This window comes from Phragmites australis, chromosome 5 (assembly GCF_958298935.1).
Source record: "Phragmites australis chromosome 5, lpPhrAust1.1, whole genome shotgun sequence".
Lineage (NCBI taxonomy): Eukaryota > Viridiplantae > Streptophyta > Magnoliopsida > Poales > Poaceae > Phragmites > Phragmites australis.
In genome coordinates, this window is record NC_084925.1 from 38,305,032 (window position 1) to 38,327,769 (window position 22,738).

Genomic DNA, 22,738 nt, shown 5'->3' on the forward strand with positions numbered 1-22,738 from the left:
CCGTGCCTCCCACAGCAGGCGCTCATCCAGTGCTCATGAGGCACATTCACGGGAGGCCCCTTCGTCTGCGGCACATCATGGGACACGTTCTTCTGCTGGAGCCGAGGAGGTGATACCTGAAGCTCCCGCTCCTGAGGAGTGCATACTGGGTTCCCAGCCCCCTCCGTTCACACAACCTACTCAAGCTACGCAGACAACTCCACCAGGATTATCAACTCACAACGAGGATGTCATTGACTACACACAGCAGACGCCCACCTGGAGTGGCACTCAAGATTTTGACTGGGCTGGTGCATTGCAATCGAGCAGCTTCACCGAGCTACTGAGCGGCCAATACCCCCAATATCCCGATGCACCAGGGGGTTCACACTGGTACCAGGAAGCTGGGACTTCATCATTTCAGACTCCCACCGAGCACGTACTACCAGCGGTCACACTCCCGCATGACGATCCTACAGCGTGGTATATGCAGAGCCGAGTTAGCGGTTCTGGATACACATTCGGTGGAGTTGGAACACATCATGAAGACGAAGATGAGGACCAAGGGCACACATGGCAGGGGCCAGCTCAGGCGGCTGGGATGAGGGCAACACACCCGCCAGACGCTTACACTCCTGAGGATTTCTTGCGGCGTAGGCATCGTTAAAGAGCCATTTGTACTATGCCATACACTATATTATGTACTCATTTGTACTATGCCATACACTTCAGTGTTCAAGTAATTATATTTAGTTTACATAATCTTTTTTAACTAATTATAACACATAACTTATTTATCAGTAACTTATTAAGTATTTGTATATATCATTTTTGACATTTCATACATGTTTATTGTTTATTAAATAACCAGCGAATCGTGCTTTGGTGCAGACCAAAAAAGTTGCAGGGAAATCTCAATATGGCGAGAAATTCTACTACTGTATTCCCATGGACATATACAATGATCGATATAGCATTAACTGCCTGCTTGCAGGTTGTGCGTGGAGGGAAGGATGATCCCTTCAAAGAGAGCAACCTAATCCAAGCTGTGTCTAAATTAAATACAAGACCACCATGTTCTGCGTTCACCGTTCCACTTCTACATGTAACAACCGACGACCTTAGGACCCTATTACATGAGCACCGCCGAATATACCTCAGGGTTTGCGAACTAGCCAATCATCCTTCTTTACTGGGTTTCTGTATGAGGCAACGAAGGATGGCGATGTTGCCTGACCAGTATGCATCCCACATACAGGTTCGTCATTTTCTATTTCATCACCATAGTTGTCTTATTGTTTTTGATTCGAATACCCCTCTTCTGCTTTAGGCATTCCCAGAAGACGCGGAGTTAATCAACAAAGAAATACCACACCTCTTGGCAATGCAAATGCTCTTCGGCGGGGGTGTGCTGCCTGGTTCGCGTCGAAGACGACGAAGATCAGCGAACCCAAGGGGTACAAGAGCTGATGAAAATTTGATGCCACTAATGCCTCGGCGTTCCACCAGCCACACAGGAGAAGGTTCAACTCTTACTACAAGAGCACATCCTACTACCGCGATACCTGAAGACGACGATGACGATTTCATGCCACCAATGCCTCGGCGTTCCATCAGCCACACAGGAGAAGGTTCAACGAACAATACAAGAGCACGTGCTCGAACCGTGATACCTCCGGGCGACGATGATGACGACGATTTCATGCCATCAATACCTCGACGTTCCACCAGCCACAGCCACACGGTACAAGGTTCAACGAACCATACAAGACCACGTGCTCCAATCGTGATACCTCCAGACGATGACGACGATGATTTCATGCCACCAATGCCTCGGCATTCCACCAGCCACACAGGAGAAGATTCAACGCACAATACAAGAGCACGTGCTCGAACCGTGATACCTCCGGACGACGACGATGACGACGATTTCATGCCATCTATGCCTCGACGTTCCACCAGCCACAGCCACACGGTACAAGGTTCAACGAACCATACAAGAGCACGTGCTCCAATCGTGATACCTCCAGATGACGACGACGACGATTTCATACCACCAATGCCTCGACGATTTCGTTAATCTACATCATCACTTTCTATTGCCATTTTAAGATGATCAGTGATACCTTATTAATCTTGCGCATGTTCGAATATACCCTGTTAAGACTATTGGTCGCCTTAAAGACTGTTTTTTTACTCATGCATTTTAAAATATTTTAGATTAGCAAATTTTTAATTTTGTTACATAAATTACACAGTCAAATCACATAAATGGGAGGAGTACGAAAAAAAACGTATTTCGGCACACGGTGTGCCGAATACCAACTGTATTCGGCACACCTTTTTGGTTGTATTCGGCACACGGTGTGCCGAATACAGTGTTTTCGGCACACCGTGTGCCGAAAATGCCTTTTTCGATACACCGTGTACCGAAAAATCGTTTTCGGTACATCGTGTGCCGAATACATGTGCTAAAATTGTAAATACGAAAAATAGTTGTCCATTTAAATAGTGTACCGAAAAAGGCATTTTCGGCACACGGTGTGCCGAATACATGTGCTAAAATTGTAAATACGAAAAATAGTTATCCATTTAAATAAATACGGTCATATATGTTGTACAAAATCGAATTTTTGCCAAGCCTGCAATCTGTCTTGGACAGGCGAGATTTGAACGAGTAGAGCGTGGTGGTTTGTTGGACGGCCGCTGAGACGAGGGGTGCTTCCGCGTTGCGTACTGATTGTTCTGAGTTCGGACGGCCGACGGCGGCTGAGCGATGTGTAGCGTAGGGATCGGCGCGTCGAGACGTGGGGCTGCGCGCTGGCGCTGCAATCCAGGCGACAGGCGTGCCGCAAACCGCCTGTAAATTCGCCTGTGCCGCCGTGCGCGCCTCAGATCTCAACTCTCGAGTCTAACCAGGTCGCGTTGCGGCTGGATTTGGAGGCCTCGCAGTTGCGGGGCAGGCAAACGTAAGTGGCCCAAGCTCCCAGAAGGTCAGCACGATGGCGTTTGAGATTTCGCTCGAATTTTTCCAGTTTTGTGGCATGACCGCGGCCCGTTGAAATAGCGGTGCACGATTGGGCTGTAGCTTGCGATAATGTGCGGCCGGTCGCCATGCCAGCTGTACGCACAATTCTTCCTCGCATGTTTCTACGATACGGCTCACAAGGCAGTCTCGGCAGTCGCCAGTCGCCCGACTACCATGCAATTGTGTAGGGCCTGCCATCGCTGACATGCAACACGCTCCGTTGCTCTCGGAGCCCTATCTATTTTTTTCAGTAGTCCGTAGAAGTTCCAACTTAAATAATTAATTTTAAGGAACGACGGTAAGAGAGTTATCATGTTTTATTAAAAAAAGTCTAACAACTCACAAACCCTACCAACTTGCAGGGAAAAAAACATAACACAAAAACTTTAATAAATAAAAGAAAAACCCGCCAACTAAAATTGAGTAACAACAAAATCAAGAAACCATCATAACAGTGATAGCAAGATTTACCAAACTACAAATCTATAGCAGATAGCATATTATATAGAAGACCACTTAGACCAAACGCATTTTCTCGGTTCTAAGTTTGTTTTCACCCACATTAGCCAGAAAAACCACCGGCGGTTGAGCTCTAAATGCAAGGGGGATACAAGAGTCCCACAGATCACAGCACCACAATCCTCTCCGAGCAGAGCACTACTTTACCTGATGCCTATCGCCTCAATCCTCTAAAAACATACCACGTCTCATTCGGTTGATGTCTTCTTGGTGAGTGATGCCACAGCACTTTGTTGTTTTTGCCGAGTTTTGGAAGATGCGCCTATTGCTTCCTTCAACACTTTGTATCTCACTCGTTCGTTCTCACGCAACGGCACCGCGGCCAGGAGGGGCGCAACTTGGCCGTTGACCTCAGGCTCAACTTGTGCACGGGTCCAGCCGCCAGCGCGGCAGCGCAGCCAAGGATACGAACACCTGCCGCTGTCCCCTCAATTATACACGCCATTTGCTCCGCTCCCCTTCCTTAGAGGCAGATATGATTAACAAAATCTCAGTGCGCGGGTCAAAATCTCTCGCCGCTCGGTTGAGTTGAGCGGTTGAGAATTGACTTGAGATAATGCTGCAACACTAACTGAGGGAAAAAGAACTGTGTGCGCAGCCTCCTCTCCCGGCGAAGCTTCCGTTCTGATTCATGTGGCCTTTCTACCGTCGACTGCGTTATCAGGATATGCTTTACCCATCCGCGAGGAAGCATCCGACGATATTGGAGCGCCCAAGAAGTTTCAAGAAGATTTCGTTTTTAAATCCCACCAGATAGGCTCTAGGATTTTCTGATATGCATCGATGCATTTTTACATGACGCGATCATCCAAGGTTTGTTGGCAAAGTGCCAAGATCAGTGTGCAAAGCTTGCAAACAATTGGGCTTCAGCCAGCCGCTCAACAACAGCCCCACTATGGTCAGTGCACTGCAATCCACGAAATTGCAGGGGAGAAAACACAAAATTTATTATCTTTTGCACTAAACTAGGCCGCTGATTTCACTTGCCAGCGTACACAGGTGCCGAGTTTTTTATTTATTATCATTATTTATTTATTTAGAGATGGAGATGCCCACTGCCCAGGTATTGGTTGACCCAACTACTACTGGCAACTAGCCGGAGTGTTTGTGTTATTGTGTGGTCCTTTTCGGTTGCTTGCTACACACTTTGTTCTTCCAACTGCAAAACTAGTGACATGTGCACATGTGTGCATTGGGTTTGCATCGTGCATTTGCTTAGGTCGCGGAGCCACTTCAACGGATGGTGGTTCATGGAAGAGAGGCTGCGACTTGCGAGTGTGGTTGACTCCTTTGGACCCGAGAGGTCGCAGTCGGATACAGATTTCGCAGGATTCGGCATCCTTCAGCGAAGATTCTAACTGCAGCAGTCAGCAGCGCACACAAATTTAAGTACAGACAAACGCTTCGTGCAACTCGGGTCAATGCTCCTGACATTTTCCAAGGAGCAAGCAGACAGAGCTTCGTCTATCTCAACCTGCACAAGGGAATGGCATGCAAAGCAACAAGCGGTTTGCCTTCAGTCTTCTGGATTCTGATCATTCTAGAAACTGAGAAATGATGAGATGACCCAATACTTCAAACAACTGTTGCTCTTTGTACAAAAGGTAATACACCTTAGCGATGAGCAGTTGATTTAAAATCTTGCAATACAGATTCCGATTGTTGTCTCTCTCTCCAACGTTGGCCTAATTCAAATTCAAACGAGCACTCCTGATGAACATCTAAATTATACGAAGCACTACCACAGAAACCTTGATCGGCGACCACCTATTTATCAGGATTCTGACATCGGGTTCTTCTATGTCTCTTATATCTGTCTCTAGATTAAATAGTTGATACGTACATAATTTAACAGAATAGTATTAAATATACACTTCGAGTAAAATAATTATTTGAACAAAGTAAACGATAATCTTGTGGACTAGGATCCACGATAGACCAGCCAAGCAGAAGAGCCTACAACAGATCAAAGCGGCACAAAACAGAACAACCCAATGCTATAAGCAACTCAGGTGCGGATGCGATCTTAGACTTTTTCTTTTTAACTTTATCTAGGTCGAGTCGAGGTTGATCTTCATCTCGACAATCTGAAAGCAATAAAATTGAGTATGGAAGATACTCAACAAATCTTATACTGCTTTAAGATGTTGATAGATGCATAAAAGATATCTCAAGAACAAGACTTTACAGTTTAGTTTTAAGCGTAAAACAGTTTTATACAGATATTTAGTTGTATTCTTTATTGTTAACTTTGAAAAAGTTCAAACAAGGTATATCTAGGTGTGTTCAATCTTATGATGTGCTATACTTCACTCTGTAGTCTCTATCATTGTATCTGATGTACCTCTAGTACCACACAGCTCCTAGTGGATTGAGTCAGCAATCTCATCACACGGACATCTAGTCCACACATTGACTCATCAAAGATACACATCTCAAGTCTAACCAAGTGATATCATTGCTTCGCATGTCTATGACTATGGATACGACTATTCGGATAGATTTACACTCTGCATTAGTTGTACACTATATCCATGCGATATGCTTAGCCTCCAACTGCTGCAAGCGGAGGAGCGAATCATACCGAGATATTTTAATCACCTTTCCCTGTCGGACTATACTACGAGATATCCCAAGTGCTTCAGGTCTCGCACTGGGTGACAGACTACCACTGGGACCTTTGTAAAGAGTCTGGTTCAATAACACCCCCACGATGCACCTGCCAGATGCTTGGGTTTTCGTTGCTCACCCGACCGTCCTAGTAAAAGTCCAGCTTGGTTGGGAGATAGAAAACTCAAGTCCTGCTCATACAAGACGCAAGGTTGTACTGGGGTGGCTTAGCATGACAGCGCAATGATTCGGTACTTATACAGTCAGGGCATGCATCTTCAGCTGACAATGAATACCACAAAGGTAACTCAAGCCCCCAAGAGCATCCTTTGCCAGAGGACTACTTTACTTGTCAAACAGTTCTCACCAATTTTTACAGACCACCCATCATATCACACGTCACATCAAGGATTCCATGATCATCAAATATTCATAGCATATGAGTTGAATTGATTAAACAGTGAAGCGCCAGCTCCGAAGAGATGTATTCTATAATGACATCTCCAAAGAGATGTATTCCATCCTAAGCATACTAGATATCAATGCATCGTTCGATGTTAATATAGATAACGACAGGTAAATCTTAGGATGATATATATTCTGGATAAGACATTTAAGACATGACAATTGTTTGATAGGATTTAACTACTGCAAGCAATTAGAATAGCACAATATATAGCGTATGCGATAATAAGTCAAGCTTTAAGTTGATCAATTAGATTATTGAAAACATGGGTTCAAAATGATCAAGGAAATATGATTTGCCTTGATGAAGGTTAAATCTTGATTGGTATTGTCATTTGAGTCCCCCATGTTCTTCATCATCGGGCCTCATCTTCAGTTCCTTTATCATGTCCTTACTTAGATTCTTGGCTTCGAGCCTACGCAGAGTAATGATGAAAAGCACACATCGACTAATCAATGAAACACCAAAACTAAACCAAATGAACAACAAAGCAAAAGAAGAACGACGAGGAAATAATGAAAGCTAATCTAACGGAAAGATGATCGGCAACTCTTAGCTAAGCGAAAATGATGTATGGAGCCTAGCAGGATTATCTAGTGAAGCTAGGTCAAGTTGTTAATCCATTTGTTTTGTTGACTTAAGAGAAAGCTGAAACAAGTCATGATTAACTAGATGAGCGTCTAATAGCTTAACCGCCATAAGTGACAATTAGAGCTTCCACGTGTAGGTGAGCTCGGCCTGACGGTGCATGTTGGCAGCGTGGTGGAGGCTAGACTGGCATTGAAAGAGGAGAAAAGGGAGATGGGTGCAGCGTTCACCAAGGGTGGTCGGTGCTCATGGCGATGGCATGGTGAGGTGGGGAGAGCAGAGCGTGGCGGTGGTGGTCAGGATGGCATGCACATGATGTCGTAGGCTGAGCCAATTGACTTAGGAAGGGTGCGGCAATGGGGCTCGACTGAGCAGGTGCAGCCGAGGTGCAACCAGCAATTCCGAGCAGCCAAGGCACGTTGCTGCATTGCTGCTGCTACAAGGTGTTGCACTTGTGTGTGGCATGGGTGTATGCTTGTGTGTGTGCAGGTGAAGGGAGAGGAGCATAGGAAGGTTGTGGCTCTATGTCCGGTGATGTGCTTGTGTATGGCGTGGGGGAGCCGTTTTGTAGGTGGAGGAAGAGAGAGGAGCATGTGTTGCTGCTGCTACGGTGTGAACGCAGTCGGCGATGGTGGTGGCATGATCAGTTTTTGCTGCTCTGGTGAGAAAGATCAGGGAGAGGAGCATGGCACGAGGAGGAGGAGCACATGGCATGGATGGTGGCTTTTGACTGTGAGGGAGAGAGTTGTGAGAGAGTGGGAGAGAGAACAAAGAGTGAGAGAGAATGAAAGACCTTAGGAAAAAGATTTGAGGAGAGAGAGAGAAATATTTTGGTCATAATTCAAATGAATGTATTTGAATTTGAACCTAATTTATAATTATTCAATATAAATAACTTGAATTTGAATTGAGTTGGGGTAATTTAAATTGAATTCAAATTAGAATTGATATGACTTTGGACGAGGAGTAGAAATATGTTATTTGAACTTGAAACGAGATTTGAATCAAACTGAAATGAATTTGTGAAACGATTAAACTGGAATGTATTTGATTGCATCTTGGATGATTCGAATTTGCATTCGAATACAAAACTGATGATGATTCGAATGAGTCTAGATTTGAGGTAGGATTTGAGATAAAGGAAAAGTTGGGAGATTATTCCCGTGTTTGATATAAATTCAAATAGAAATATTTGAATTTGAAACCGATTTAAAATGATCCAGGATATCGAACTAAGATTTGAGTTTATCAGAGACTGAAATTTGATTTGAATTTGGATTTGGCATCAATTCAAATAAGAGTATGTGAATTAGGATTTGAATTTGAATTTGAAACCCTGACTTTAGGAGAGGATTTGAATTCATTTTTTTCTAATTTGGATTTTAGCTAAAATGTATCTAAGGAATATATTTGAATTTGAGAGACAATCAAATTCAAATCTCCACTCAAAGAACCATAAAAGCAAATAAACCAAAATGCATATGATCATTTTATTGGAATGATTAATTTCGAAATTATTTTGGTGCACTTTGGAATACTTAGCTAAGATAATATATTTGAATGTATACATATAAGTATGTGTGTGTATATATATATATATATTCAAATATATATATTTTGTTAATTTTTTATTGTTTTAAATAATTAGAAATTTTAAAAGTGTGAATTTTGACTATTTTCTAAATGCTAAAACTCGGGATGTTACGCTATTAATGCCGGTCTTGATAGCACCGGCAATGATAAGATATCACTGCCGGTTCATAACCACCAACAGCAAAACAATGATGATTTCCTTGGAACTAGCAGTGATACTGCCAACCATTGTCGTTTCATAACACGACCCTACGGTGTTACATCACTGCCAGTTGATGCCACGAGCCGGCAATGCAAAATAAGACATTACGTTTGGAACTTGCAAAATTCAAACTAAGAAGGTAATTACAAAATAAATTCCTGATTGCTCGAATAAATATATTATTACATCCAAAGCCTATGCCATAACTAGCCTACTCCTATACTAGCTTAGGCTTCTTCTCTGATTGGCCATCATCGTTTGACGACAATGACTGGAGCTCCTTCTCGTCTTCCTCCTCCTCCTCCTTGGCAATTTCGTTATCCTTCTCCTCGATAGGGGAGGAGTCCTCTGAGCTGACCACATCCTCCTCCGAGTTTATCACTGGGCAGCGCTGGGGTGTAGTGCCCTCCATGAAGTGCTTTTAGTCCTCATCGTGCGAGGAGGAGGAGAATGAGAGGTCATCATCGGAGGAGGCAGCCATTACCTCGTCCTTCGAAGATGACGGTGGTGGCAATGGAGGAGAGGCTAACGACAGTGGACTAGGAAGGATGGGCAACTGTGGTGGAGGAGGAGAGGCCATGACGATGATAGTGTAGCTAGCTACAAAATTTGCGAGGTGAAGGAGGGGGAGTGATGGTAGGTGGATGGAACAAGGAGGCTAGGGAGGGCGAGCAGCTGTAATAGCTATTCGCGAAAGATGAAGCTAAGGGCACCGCACAATTTTAATGGCATGAAAAACACAAAGGGACGCATGGGGGACATGAAGGGGGCAGTGAATTTATCATTGCTGGTTGGAGTTACCAACCGACAATGATGCTAGTTGTTAATTACAACTGGCAGTGATATCCTTATGCGGGTGGCGCACGAATCAATACATTGTTTTATCACTGCCGATTAGGAACTACAACTGGCACAACTACAACCTATATTTAATCTTCATGCCTCTATTATTTCTCTATGCCACAAGTGAGAATTCACTATGATACATGTGAGAGTATAGATCTTTGTTCTTCTTGTCTTAAGTTATAGTTCTCTATTTTATGTTTGTGTTATTTTTTACAGATCTTTTCTTCTATGTTGTCTTAATGGATTATTCTGGAAAGAGGGTTAAAGTTAGCCAAATGGTGGCTCATTACTTAGATCTCGTTCTAGGCCCTTAGGAATGATTGCTCCTTGTCTCGAGACACCAACTTCATGCAACCTAAAGCCGATGGATGATTATTATTGCTGCTATCTAGTTCGCCCTTGAACCCAACAACACCTTCTGTATTGCCTTTAACCTTTCAATAACTAGTGCTGCATTCTATGCTCGAGACCCGAAGAGGCAGCATATCTGCATCGTTGTGTGTACACTATTAATGAAGACAAAGACTTCTTCTATCGAGTGATCCACATTGGGTTGCACGATGAGGTTGAGGATCATGGGCATAGTTTTTACATCCAGAGGATTATTCCAGATGCTTAAACTATGTTGTAATAACTTTCTATATATTAATATTATTAATATTAAGTTACATACATTATAGTTACTTATATTCACAATTTTTAATATTAAGTTATTCTTTACACTATGGTTACCAATTTATATTTTTAATTAAATTTTATGTTGGTAGTATTATTGCCGGTTCTAGTTACCAACTAGCAATGACAGACTTTCACTGATGCCTCGGTTACTGCACCTCTGGTAGCAATACTATCACTGCTGGTTGGTTACTTGATCCGACAATGATAGTGTCACTGTCATATATAACTATCCTTCTATTCCCATCTTCAATACTTAGCTTATCCACCCTTCTTTTACTACATCGATATTGCCGCACCCTCCCAGCCTCCTTTGTCCTAAAGGCTTGGTACCTGCCTTGCATTGTTGTGGTCCTCCATGACACCGACGCCACCACGTCCTCCCTGGCCTCTTCCATCCTAAAGCCTTGGCAAACGCCCTGCGGTACTATGGGCCTCCATGACCCTAACGCCACCGTGCCCTCCCTAGACTCCTCTGTTCTGAAGCCTCAACTTCTGCCCCATGCTGCTCTAGGCTTCCGCAACACCGATGCTGCAGTGCCCTCCGACCTCCTCCACCCTGATGCTAGCGTTCTCCTCCACAATGAGGTAATTTTAATCAAATTTTAAAGGATTTTAGGTGCATAGTACATTATTTAGATCAATTCTAGATGATTTTATGCCAATTATATATTAATTTTATGTGCATTCTAGGATTTTCATGGGTTAGTTTTTTTCATAGAAATTTATTTGAATTTTAGCTATGTTTATCCTCTCAATGATGAAATAGGCCAATGATATGAGGCTATATATTGTAAAATTAATGATAGTGTTGGATACCTAGATACAATTTGCTAATGATGATATCGTGTCAAATTAAGTTTGTCGAATATCTAACTATAGGGTATAGACACATAAGAAGTATACCATATAGGAACGGGGTATGTTTTGTGCATACTTGATAACTCCGAATATTACATAATCGAATCTGCGGTACCTGATACTCCCAGAATCTAGAAGGTGAATACTAAGAAGGTCTCAATTGCTTACCCAACTTGAGAAGATAAGTATGCAGAACAAATTATCTAATTAGACGACAAGGACTCTCTATCGACTACAGATGGATAGGAGACGGTGCATCACCCTTATATAAGGCAGGGACCCAGATCCCCTATGAGAGGCTCTTTTTTCCAGCTACTCGAGGCAAGTATCGGGACCTTGACATAAAAGGAACTCGATAACTTTAGCCCTAGTTTAGACTAGATCCGATCTACTCTTTGTAATAGGTTAGACACATTGCATGTACTCGAGTGAATACATATATAGAATCATCCACACAGGATGTAGGGTATTACTCCAACTTGGGGCCCGAACTTGTATACATCATGACTGCCTCACTTCAATTTTGATCTCTGATTCACGAAGGTAACCCTATTATTTTTCGAACACATTGATAGGAACAAATCCTCAACAGTTGGCGCACCAAGTAGGGGTTTTCTGCTTTTTAGGATCGACTATGTCTTGAGTGCACATCTGCACCGGATTCTCCGGCGACGGCTTCTACGACCACTTCAGGCCAACAACGATCACTCTTGAATCACCCTAGCCAGATTGGAGATCACATTTGGAACTATGATCTTCCGCTGGACCATCAAGGTGAACTGATCCACACTGGTATTATCAAGTCCAGACCATTGGATGCATACCACGAGATAGAACATCTCGAGTGGGATCCTAGGGAGCCCAATGTTCTCGAATGCATAGACACCGACAGCGATAAGGGTGGTGACGACGACTCCACCGCTAGCCAGAGCAGCCGAACAGATTGATTCATGTTCATGGCCAGGGAAGATTGTATCCTACCTGACCCAATGAAGGTAGATACAAATGCCATGGTGAACAATGGCATGGAGATTCCCAAGAATTCAGCAGTAGTAGCCGCCTCTCATGGTACCAGTGTTGCTGGTGATATGCTATAAGAGATATCTGCAGCTGGAGCCTTACGTGTCCTTGACACAACTCTTCATTGATGGACCGCAGGAGGTCAGGTACCTCTTGGTCTTCAACGATGACTTCCGGTGGACACGCCTCCACCACCAGTGACTCAAACATCGAGGGACGAGCTCCCTCAGAACAACGACCACAGAGCAGCATCGTCTCAACCACAACCAAGTCTAGGCATCGATGTTTTCAGCACTCCAGATGCTAATTTATGGGGATCTCATCTGATTATGAGATCTCTTCCAGAGTTGGATCCAGTGAATCCTTTAACCCCTATGGTTAACCAGGTCAAGATCCTATTCGATGCAGCTCAGATCCATGGTGCTCGAGGGCAAAATCCTAGCAACTCTAGGCACCCCAGCCAGCAATACGCTGGCTCAAGGAGCCACAGACGTGAGTATCCCCAAGTCGAGAGATCTCAGGCAGAAAGCTCATGTGATCGAGCCGAGGGCCACTTTGAGGGCTCAACTACAATTACCCAATCCATAGACGCAGTAACTAGGGAGACCTAAGGAATCACATTCCCCACAATCGGTATGATCTACGTACAATGATAGAACACCATCGTGAGAAGCGTTGTGAGGACAATCACCGTCATTACGATCATAGATCTCTAGGACGAGATGGTCGACGTGACTCCCATGCTCGAAGGAACAGACGCGATAGTCCTCTCCCACCTCCTCCTGAAGAATTCGATGGAGGTTGCAAACCTTTTGTACACGAGCTTAGATCGATACGATGGCCTAAGAAGTTCAAGGAGAGCCCAATCCATAAGTATGTTGAGAAGATCAACCTCAACGAGTGGTTACAGATCTATACCATGATTATTCGAGCAACGGGCGGTGATAACAAGGTAATGTCTAATTATCTGCTTACCACGCTCGATGGACCTGCCAGGTCCTGGTTGTTGAACCTACCTCCTAACTCAATCTGATCGTGGGCTAAGTTGAAGAGTTAGTCCATAGCCAACTTCTAAGGTACATTCGAGCGACCAAGAATGGAGAACGATCTCCATCAGCTGAACCAAGGTGAGGACAAATCACTTCAAGATTTCATTCATTGTTTCAGTGACAAGGGTAATACGATCCTAGACATCTCCGACGAGTTAGTCATCATCGCCTTCAAGCAAGGCGTCCGGGACACGGATTTGCTCGGGAATATGACTACTCAAAAGATTCACATAGTTAAAGAGCTCTTTGAGTTGGCCGACAAGTTTTTAAGTGAGCAGAAGCCCAGGTACGTACCAAAAATCATCGATCTGGCAAGGACAAGTCTGAGTCCTTGAAGAACGAGGGAAAGAAGAACAAACCCAACAACAAGCAAAAGGGTCCCAATACGACCATAGCTGCGGTCGACAGGAGCAAGTCGCACAACACTGAGGACAACAAAGGCCTGAGTCGAGGTGGTGGGAAGTGGTGTCCTATCCATCAGACCAGCCAACATCACTTCGACGAATGCCATATCATCCAAAACAAGGTCGACAAAAAGTTCAAGACCGTTGTTGCTGAGCATAATAGCAAATAGGCCAAGCCGAATGTTAACGGTGACAAGCCCAAATTCCCCGAGGCCAACCAAAGTCTAGTACACATCTTTGGAGGATCTGCCATATATGAATCTAAAAGGTAGTACAAGGCAGTCGAACGAGAGGTCAATTCAGCTCTGACTGGTCCTATTTGATACCTCAAGTGGTCAGAGGTTCCGATCACCTTGAATCAAGTTGACCACCCAGCTGCGGTTCCACACCCTGGTCGATACCCGGTTGTGGTCCAACCGACTATCCTCAATATCAAAGTCGTCCGAACATTAGTCAACAGGGGTATTTGCTAAACCTCATCTTCTCTAAGACCTTAGACAAGATGGGAGTTCAGAGGTCATAGCTTAAGGCGAGAGTCAAGCCTGTCCATGGCATAACCCCCAACTCATCGACCATGCCCCTAGACCAGATCAAGTTGTCGGTTACGTTTGGCACACCCGACAACTTCCAGATAGAGAAGCTTACCTTCGATGTTGTGGCCTTCGAGACGACGTACAACGAAATCATGGGCCACCCAATGCAGGGCAAGTTCATGGTCGTGGTGCACTATGCATACTAGATACTCAAGATCCCGAGTCCCAAAAGGGTCATAACTGTTAGGGGAGACCAACGTGCGATGATCAAGTGTGACAAGCAAAGTCTGGATGTGGTCGGACTCGCGGGGCTTCTTCGTCCAAGATTGAATTTGTTGGGGAAAAGGTCTCTATAGACTAAGGGACAACGAAATGGATAGGGGTTGGAAACATAAAACCAATGTTTTTTTCCACTCTCTCAGCCAAGAGGAGATCAAGAGGTTAGAGATATAGGAATTTTTCATTCCGTTCCTTAGTTAGAAATCACATCACCCAACACACTTGTTCTCCTTAATCCTTTTCATCCGGTAAAAGTACTAAAACATATTCAAACTCGGCTCAATACCGAGAAAAGCTTCAAAAAGGTGGATAAAAACACTTAGCATGGTGATAGAGTTTGGGTTCAAGTAGTGAAGTTTGATTTGGTACCAATCAATCACATTGAGGAAGAACTTGGAAGGAGGAACCTTGAATCCGCAACAGAAGAATGATTCAAAAACCACAAACTCACGCTCGATTTTGCAGGAGGGGAATTCCTCACCAGATGCAGGCCTCCATTCGATTAAACCACGTGGAGGCACTATTCCTTCAGGTTCAAGCTCTTTTAGCCTTGATTCTTTCATTGACGAGGTTGTCCATGCTTCAATCAGAAACCTTGCTTTGTCCAGCTGTGGCGAGACTCTGACTGTCTTTGGATCAAATTGTTTCTCTGGCGAAGAAGGAGCAGAAGTGTTTAGGGAAGAGCCGGAATCCATGGATGTGAGTTCTTCTAGAGAAGGCGTGTGTTTGGGCGGAGAGAAACGAAGGTTTGTCCAAGAAGATTGGCAGCGATGGCGAGGAATGACTATTACAGTCCGGTTAGTATAGGTAAATAGCCAAACAAAAAAACTTAACTTATAGTCTTTTTGACAACCACTCTCGTCTTTGCGCTCGATTGACGTGAAAAGCGGCATGATGGTGACGTGCGAATCTCTGCACACCCATTTGTATTGTGCGAGCATTAAATACTTCTATACCCGTTGTTTCAAATTTCAAAAGGTTTTTTAACTCTACTTAGAGACGGATGTTGAGAAGTCAATATTACTGGCACTTATCGAGTCTCGAGTGCAGATAACAACAAGACGCTCGACCCAAAAGTGTTTCCACTCGACACTCGGAACAGAGTATCTTCTTCTTCGATTCTTTCGACTGCAAGTTCGATTTGCTTTACTCGACCAGGTTTGGACTTGGCGGTACTCAAGTGGGCACTTGCAGAAATCCTCCCTACTGAGTAGAGTTAGGGAGCTACTATCGAATATCTAACTATAGGTATATACGTATAAGAAGTATACCATATAGGGATAGAGTAGGTCGTGTGCATACTTGACAACTCCGAATATTACAGAATCTAGAAGGTGAATACTTGAAAGTGCCTAGAGGGGGTGAATAGGCTTTTCTGAAAATTAAAACTAAAACAGTGGATTAAATCTGCCGGATACTCCGGTGAAGGGTGGATACTCTAGTCTGGTCCGGAGTATCCGGTCTAGTCCAGAGTCTCTGGTCTATACAGGAAATCAAGAACAACTACGAATTAAAGCAAGTAGCTAGAATCTATAGTTGAAGCTAGGTCTACTAGTTATCACAGAGCTAAAATAACAATTAAAACTAGTAAGATGATCACTAGGGAAATTTATATGAAGAATCACAAAATCACACGATTAAGCAAATTGCATAAATAAGAACGCGAGAGATTATCCCGAAGTTCGGCCACCTCACAAAGAAGTGCCTACATCTCCGTTGAGGAGCTCACAAAGAGCCGGGTCTTTTCAAACCCTATCCTCTTCTAGCGACCACAAAGATCAAGCTAGAATTTCCTTACTCAATTCGAAGTTGATTACAAACTTCCCGTGGTACTCCACAAAGTTTGGGTGCTCTACGGGCGACATCTTGCCGTCTAGAAGTACGAAGCTTCAAGAGTAATGATCACAGCGAGTGCTCGAGGAAGAACTCAATGCTCAAGTGGCTTAAACCCTCTCCAAACACAAACTCACTAAATTTTGCAAACTTTGCACTAGAGGTGGTTGGAGGGACTTTGAATGCTCTTAAAGGGCTCAAAGAGTCTAGAGTTCACCAGTAACAGCAAGCCTTAAATGCCATGAGGTGTGGGAGTATTTATAGCCCTCTCTCAAAAACTAGCCGTTACTGTTTTGTCAGATCTGACCGGAGTATCCGGTAAACACCGGAGTATCCGACCCCAAATCCAAAAACGGCGTCAGAACGGTCACAGAACGTGTCAGAACTAGCCGTTACAATTCTGTTAAGTTACCGGAGTCTCCGGTGAACACCGGAGTCTCCGGTCCTGACAGGGCTTTCAAAAAGACTAAGTCCGGAGACTTGCCGGACCCTCCAGCCTCTCCAGATACCGGAGTATCCGATGAACACCAGAGACTCCGGTCTTTTTATCAAAAATATTAAATACTAACTGAGACACCCCTGCCGGAGTCTCTCTCGGAAACTCCGGTTAAAATTTTTTCTCCTACCGGAGTATCCGGTGAACACCGGAGACTCCGGTCTTTTTCAATAAAAATAAAGACTTAACCGAGACTCTCTGGCGGAGTCTCCCTCGGAGACTCCGGCCTCAAAACCCACCAACTACTGGAGTATCCGGTGAACACCGGAGACTTCGGTCTTTTTCTAATAAAAATAAATCAGAACCGAGACTCTCAGCCGGAATCTACCTCGGAGACTCCGGACTAAACACTGAGTACCGGAGTATCCGGACTCAGTGAACTTTTGCAGAACTAACCCGGTGTCCGTGGGTGAGTGTGTCTCTCAACTTGTTGGTTCTAAAGGATATCTTGAGCATTGAGACACTAATCAAGCAATCAAATGCAACCCTCTTAATAGAGCGGCTATCCTAGACTCAATTTCAAAAATAAAAGAATTTAAATCCTATTGAGTACTCTTAATTGCTTCTCCTTTCGTTTCGACGGGCGTCAAACGTCATATGTCTTCTCAACTAAGACTTAAACATGTTCATAACTTAGATAAACATATTAGTTCCTTAATTGTTTTGTCATCAATAAGCCAAAACCCACTTAGGGGGCCTAGATGCACTTTCAATACTAAGAAGGCATCGATTGCTTACTCAGCTCGAGAAGACTAGTATCCATAACAGATTTATCTACTTAGATGATAAGAAAGACTCCATATTGACTATGGATGGATAGAAAGTGGTACATCATCTCTATATAAGGTAGGGATTCAGATCCCCTAGGTGAGGTCCTTTTTTCTGGCTACTCGAGGCAAGCATCAGGACCTTAACACAGAAGGAACTCGGCAACTTTAGTCCTATGTTAGACTAGATCCGATCTACTTCTTGTAGTAGGTCAGCCACATGTACTCAAGTGAATATATATACATAATCATCCACATAGGATGTAAGGTATTATTCCAACTGAGGGTCTGAACCTATATATATCGTGTGTGCCTTGCTTCATGTTTGATCTCTAATTAATGAAGGTAGCCCCGTTATTTTTCGGACACATTATCAGGAATAAATCCTCGACAAAGTTTGAATATGTTATTGTGTGGTATCAGAGGGTTTAGGTTAGGCAAATTACCTAAACTCTAGTATCTATAATATCACATTCAAATTTTAGGAGACACAACTGAGGTTCAAAAGAATAATTTTTATTGTTATTCCTTGGTGTAATAGCTTGCTCTTATTTTTATGACTCAAGTACATAGTAGCTCGAATGAGCATGTGATGATTATGCACTTATATGGTTAAGAGTCAGTAGCTTGAATACCAGAATTACAGATCTTCTTATTTAATCTCTCTCATATTATATGATATGTAGAATAAGAAGATGTATAATTGTGACAATCCACACATTGCTGCTTTTATGACTTGTGCCTCTGAGTTAAAGATCATTTTTACACATGCTAATGAGGGCAATAGTTCCAATGATGATAGCTAACACTGATGTGATGTATCCTACGTTGCTTTTATTTGATGCATGGTTTCACTAATGATGTTTTGAAGGTAATTTGATAGCCACCATTGAGAGATCATATCAGGATAGGTTACACCTAGGCAGGGGAGGGGAAGGTGCTTTAGGTGATGATTATCTATAAATATTACATATTAATGCCTACTTTTAAATTTTTATATAAATAAATGAAAAAATGTGTGAATGATGAACTGTATGCCATCCATATGTGATAAGTGATGATCACGATAAGTGAACCGTATGTATTTTTTTATAGGTGTGGAATTATCACTGCTGATTCACGGCAAAAACCAACATTGACATGAATAGACAATGATAATGGAGATAGTCACTGCCGATTCATAGCTCAAACTAGCAGCGATAGTGGTGATATCACTTATGCCTCTTGGCTCAAAATAGCAGTATAGAGGCGACATCACTGTTGGCTCATGACTCAAACCAGTCGTGATAGTCTATTATCACTGCTGGTTCAGTTATAATCTCATTCTATCACTGCCGATTGCGTAGTACCGATTCAAAATTTGGTACCGATAGCGGTTCTAAACCGACACTGATGAAGATTTCACTCAAATAAACATGTTCTTCCCTAACAACGACAATTTATCATCATTGAATTCAGACTCTCACAATTGAAACTAACAGCGAGCTTTATATCATTGCACTGTGTACAAATAATATACAAGGACAGGTTTTATCCATCAATTAGGTAGACACATCTTGATGCTTGTCCCCAATGCTCCCAGTTCCCAGGTCCCAGCTAGCCACTACTCACTAATCACACCTAAAAAACAATGAAACCTACATGGCTAAACAAGAAAATAAAATAACATGGTTAACCAATGAGGTTGCACATTGGTCAGTTCCTGTCTATAGTGCGCACGGCACTAGGTCGACTACGCTACGAACGCCGGCCCCTCGGCGTTGCAGGGCGCCTTCCAGAGTGAGCCGATGCCGCCGGGGCGCGCGCCGCAGCGATGGCACCTCTCGCCTGGCGGCAGCTGCTCCACGGCCAGCACCCTCCGGCACGACGGGCACGAGGAGTGCGCGTGCAGCCACGTGTCGACGCAGGCGGCGTGAAACCCGTGGCCGCACTGCGGCAGCACGCGCATGGCCTGACCGTCCTCGAACTCCGCGAGGCAGATGGCGCACTCGTCCGCCTCAGCGCCCTCCGGCGCCGCCTTGCTGCCGTCAGAGACGTACGTGACCGTCGGGAGCGAGCGCAGCACCTCTTTCTTGACCCCTTTGTTAGCGCCTGCCCGCCCTGTGGTCCAGCGCCGCGAGCACGCGCACCGTGCGACGAGGCCGAGGCCGAGGACGCAGACGAGCGCGCAGAGCAGACCAGCGAGGATGAGGATCATGTCCGAGTTGAGGGAGTCCACTGGCGAGCCAGCGGGCGCTTCAACAAGAGTTCTAGCCATGGCTATCTGTCACTGAGAGAGATGGCGCGAGTCACGAGCTGCGCTGCTGACCTGCTGTTGTTGGCTGAGATAGAGGCGCGGGCAGCGTGAGAAGTGTGTATGAGGGGTTGGTTTGCTTGTGCTTATATAGAGCTCCTGCGTGCAGTTGATCGGTGATTTTTGGTCTTTTTGGAAAATCAGAAGAAAAAAAAAGAACAGAGGTCAGTGGAATCGTTTGTTGCGTGGTTGAAACTTGAAAGTGGGCCCTCCTTTGGGGCTCCTATAGCACCTTCACCGTTTCACGGCTCAAAATGGCACTCATAATGCTCTCTTTCACTGCTTGTTTGAGTGAAGTGAAGTGTATAAAATGTAGGAAAAAGCTTTGAGCAAGGTGACTTCAATTTTCACTCGCACCGGTCTAAATATAAGAAGTTTTTTCCGCTTCAATTTTGTTTCATGTAAGTCGTTCTATGATTTCCAGTTATTTTTCCTTCTTCTTTGTCATACCTTTGCTTAAATGCTGCTATTGTCCATGCATGTTTCCTGTGACCAACAAATGGAATGTTTGCCTGTAGTAATGGACTAGTGATTAAGGCAGCAATGAGGCCACTGAGTGAGCGTGAGTGGTAGTGTGGCGTGACATATGCTTCTCCTTGCGGCGAATAGAAAAAGGAACATCAAAAGGAGAAAAATGGAATAAAATCTTAATGTGTGTGTGTTGTAACCTCTGCCCTCACAGCCAATCCAACGAAACACTTTCGCCAGCACAGGGTTAGCGAGGGACAGGTGTCCTTCCCTGGAACCACAGGATCTGAGGATCAGCACTTCGCCGCGGTACAGGGACTTTCGGTTTCCTTTCGCCACCTGTCACTCGGCCATAGCCTGCATGTGCCGCTGCCTAGGCCTTTCTGTGCCTGGGTGCTCCGTGCTCGGTGGTCACGTCCGTTCCGCGCCCACCTCCTCACCGCCGTTCTTTAGATTCGTAGGTCGCGCGCGGGTCCTAAGCCCCCAAAACGCTCGCCCGGCACGCATGGAACCTCAGAAAGCGCGGCGCTGCGCGCCTTGGCCAAAAATTGCCGTTTCCGTGGGCATGGGAAAACATATGCGCGCGACGTGCGAACTGGTACCAGAACGCTAGCTACCACGCCCGCGTCGTTTAACCGCCGGGGCCGTGTGCAAAGCGAAGCGATGCGCGGTGAGCTCCTCCCGTCCCTCGGGCGGTCCTCCTGCTGCTTTGGTCGATCGGTAGTGGTGAGCCACAGCGCACCCACTGCGCATATGGAACCCGCGGCTTTTCGCATACGCCGGCACATGCGTATCACATGGCCGCCGGGGTGCTCACTGACGCACGGCTGCTGGACGTGCCCAGGGGCGGAGGGGGCTCCGGGTTCCTATAGCAACTTCACCGTTGCACGGCTCAAAATGGCACTCATAATTTTTCCTCATGTGTTACACTTCTAAGCCCATGTGTTGCACTCGTAATTAATTGTCCCTAATTAATTTACACGCTAATTAATTGCTTGGTTAAGTACTTAATAAAGTATATCCTCATGTGTTGTACTTCTAAGCCCAATAAGAAAATTAGCATATAAGGCTTTTGTCCATTATTAACAATTTATGTGTTCGTTTTGTACCGTATGCTCGGCTTCCTCTATTTTTTCATATCGCTGCCGCCCGTAGATCGCTCATGCATGTGCTCTGCTCGCTACTTGTCGTTGCTTTAGTATTAGAGCTGTAAAGCCACAAACTCTAGAAAGGTACGCATCGTGCTCCCTCTTAACTATTCTAATCTTCAATTGTTGTATGAAACTTTGCCTTAGGGTTATATTAATTGGATATGGATAGGATTAATTTCATCTTTGTTATCAGATGATTGTTGTTAATATTTGCAACTTAGGCCTCTATCATTCAATCTTAGCTCCGCCCCTAAACGTGCCGCCACACTATTGAATCGACGTACGTGTAGATCTCGCGGGGTACGTGTGATGCATTGAGGTGGAGCGGTTGGGTGGTTTGGGAATGTCGCTTTTGAGCCATGAAACCGCACACTCCGTAGCCTTTTTTGGGCTACTTTTGAGACCGCGGCGAGCTTTCAGTTGCGAGCCAAAATGATGCTGTGGCCACAAAAGTGGAGGAATAGAGGCACGGGACTGTACGTCTGAAACGCAAAGACAAAGTTTGCATCGCACCTAACCGAACAAATTATGGTCTTTTGGAACGCAGAGATCCATTTCCTTGAAACGAGGAAGTGCGAACCTTTTTTTTCTAACCAAGATAAAGATATCGCAAGCAGTGTTGAACTTCCAAGAAGTTGAATCCATCTCGAAGGAATAAAAAGGGAGGTCTGAAAAAAACCGTCCCAAGGACTTGAGTCTAAGTGACAATCACTTCAGCTCTATTACAAAAAGATGAACACCTTGCCTCGAACAATCCGTTTCAAGAGATAAAGGACTGATTAAAACGTGAGACACGCAGCCATTTAATTGCCTTCGGAATCCACCTGAAACAATCTTGTCACTTCACCTTAGCAGTGCCTTTTCTTTCTCTTGGATTACGATTATACCGTACTACATATGATGCCCTGGTATAATATCCACAAATATCTATCCGATGGGACGGGTCAGTATGCATGCACATTGCATATTTGCATGGTACACTGGTTTCGACCGGATCGCGCTTTCATTAGCACGTCGCAGCAGTGCATACCAGACTACCAGAAAAGGACTCTGCAGTCGCGCGGGCTTAAAGCGAAAC

The 22,738-nt window shown here is 44.5% G+C and overlaps 1 protein-coding gene across 1 annotated transcript; it reads right to left on the reverse strand.

The window, feature by feature from the left end:
• Window positions 1-19,203: 19,203 nt before the first annotated feature.
• On the reverse strand, window positions 19,204-20,084 carry LOC133917666 (RING-H2 finger protein ATL80-like). Its single transcript, XM_062361543.1, has one exon. It carries the CDS (start codon window positions 20,003-20,005, stop codon window positions 19,481-19,483), a length of 525 nt encoding a protein of 174 aa, XP_062217527.1. The 5' UTR covers window positions 20,006-20,084; the 3' UTR covers window positions 19,204-19,480.
• Between the last annotated feature and the right edge of the window lie 2,654 nt (window positions 20,085-22,738).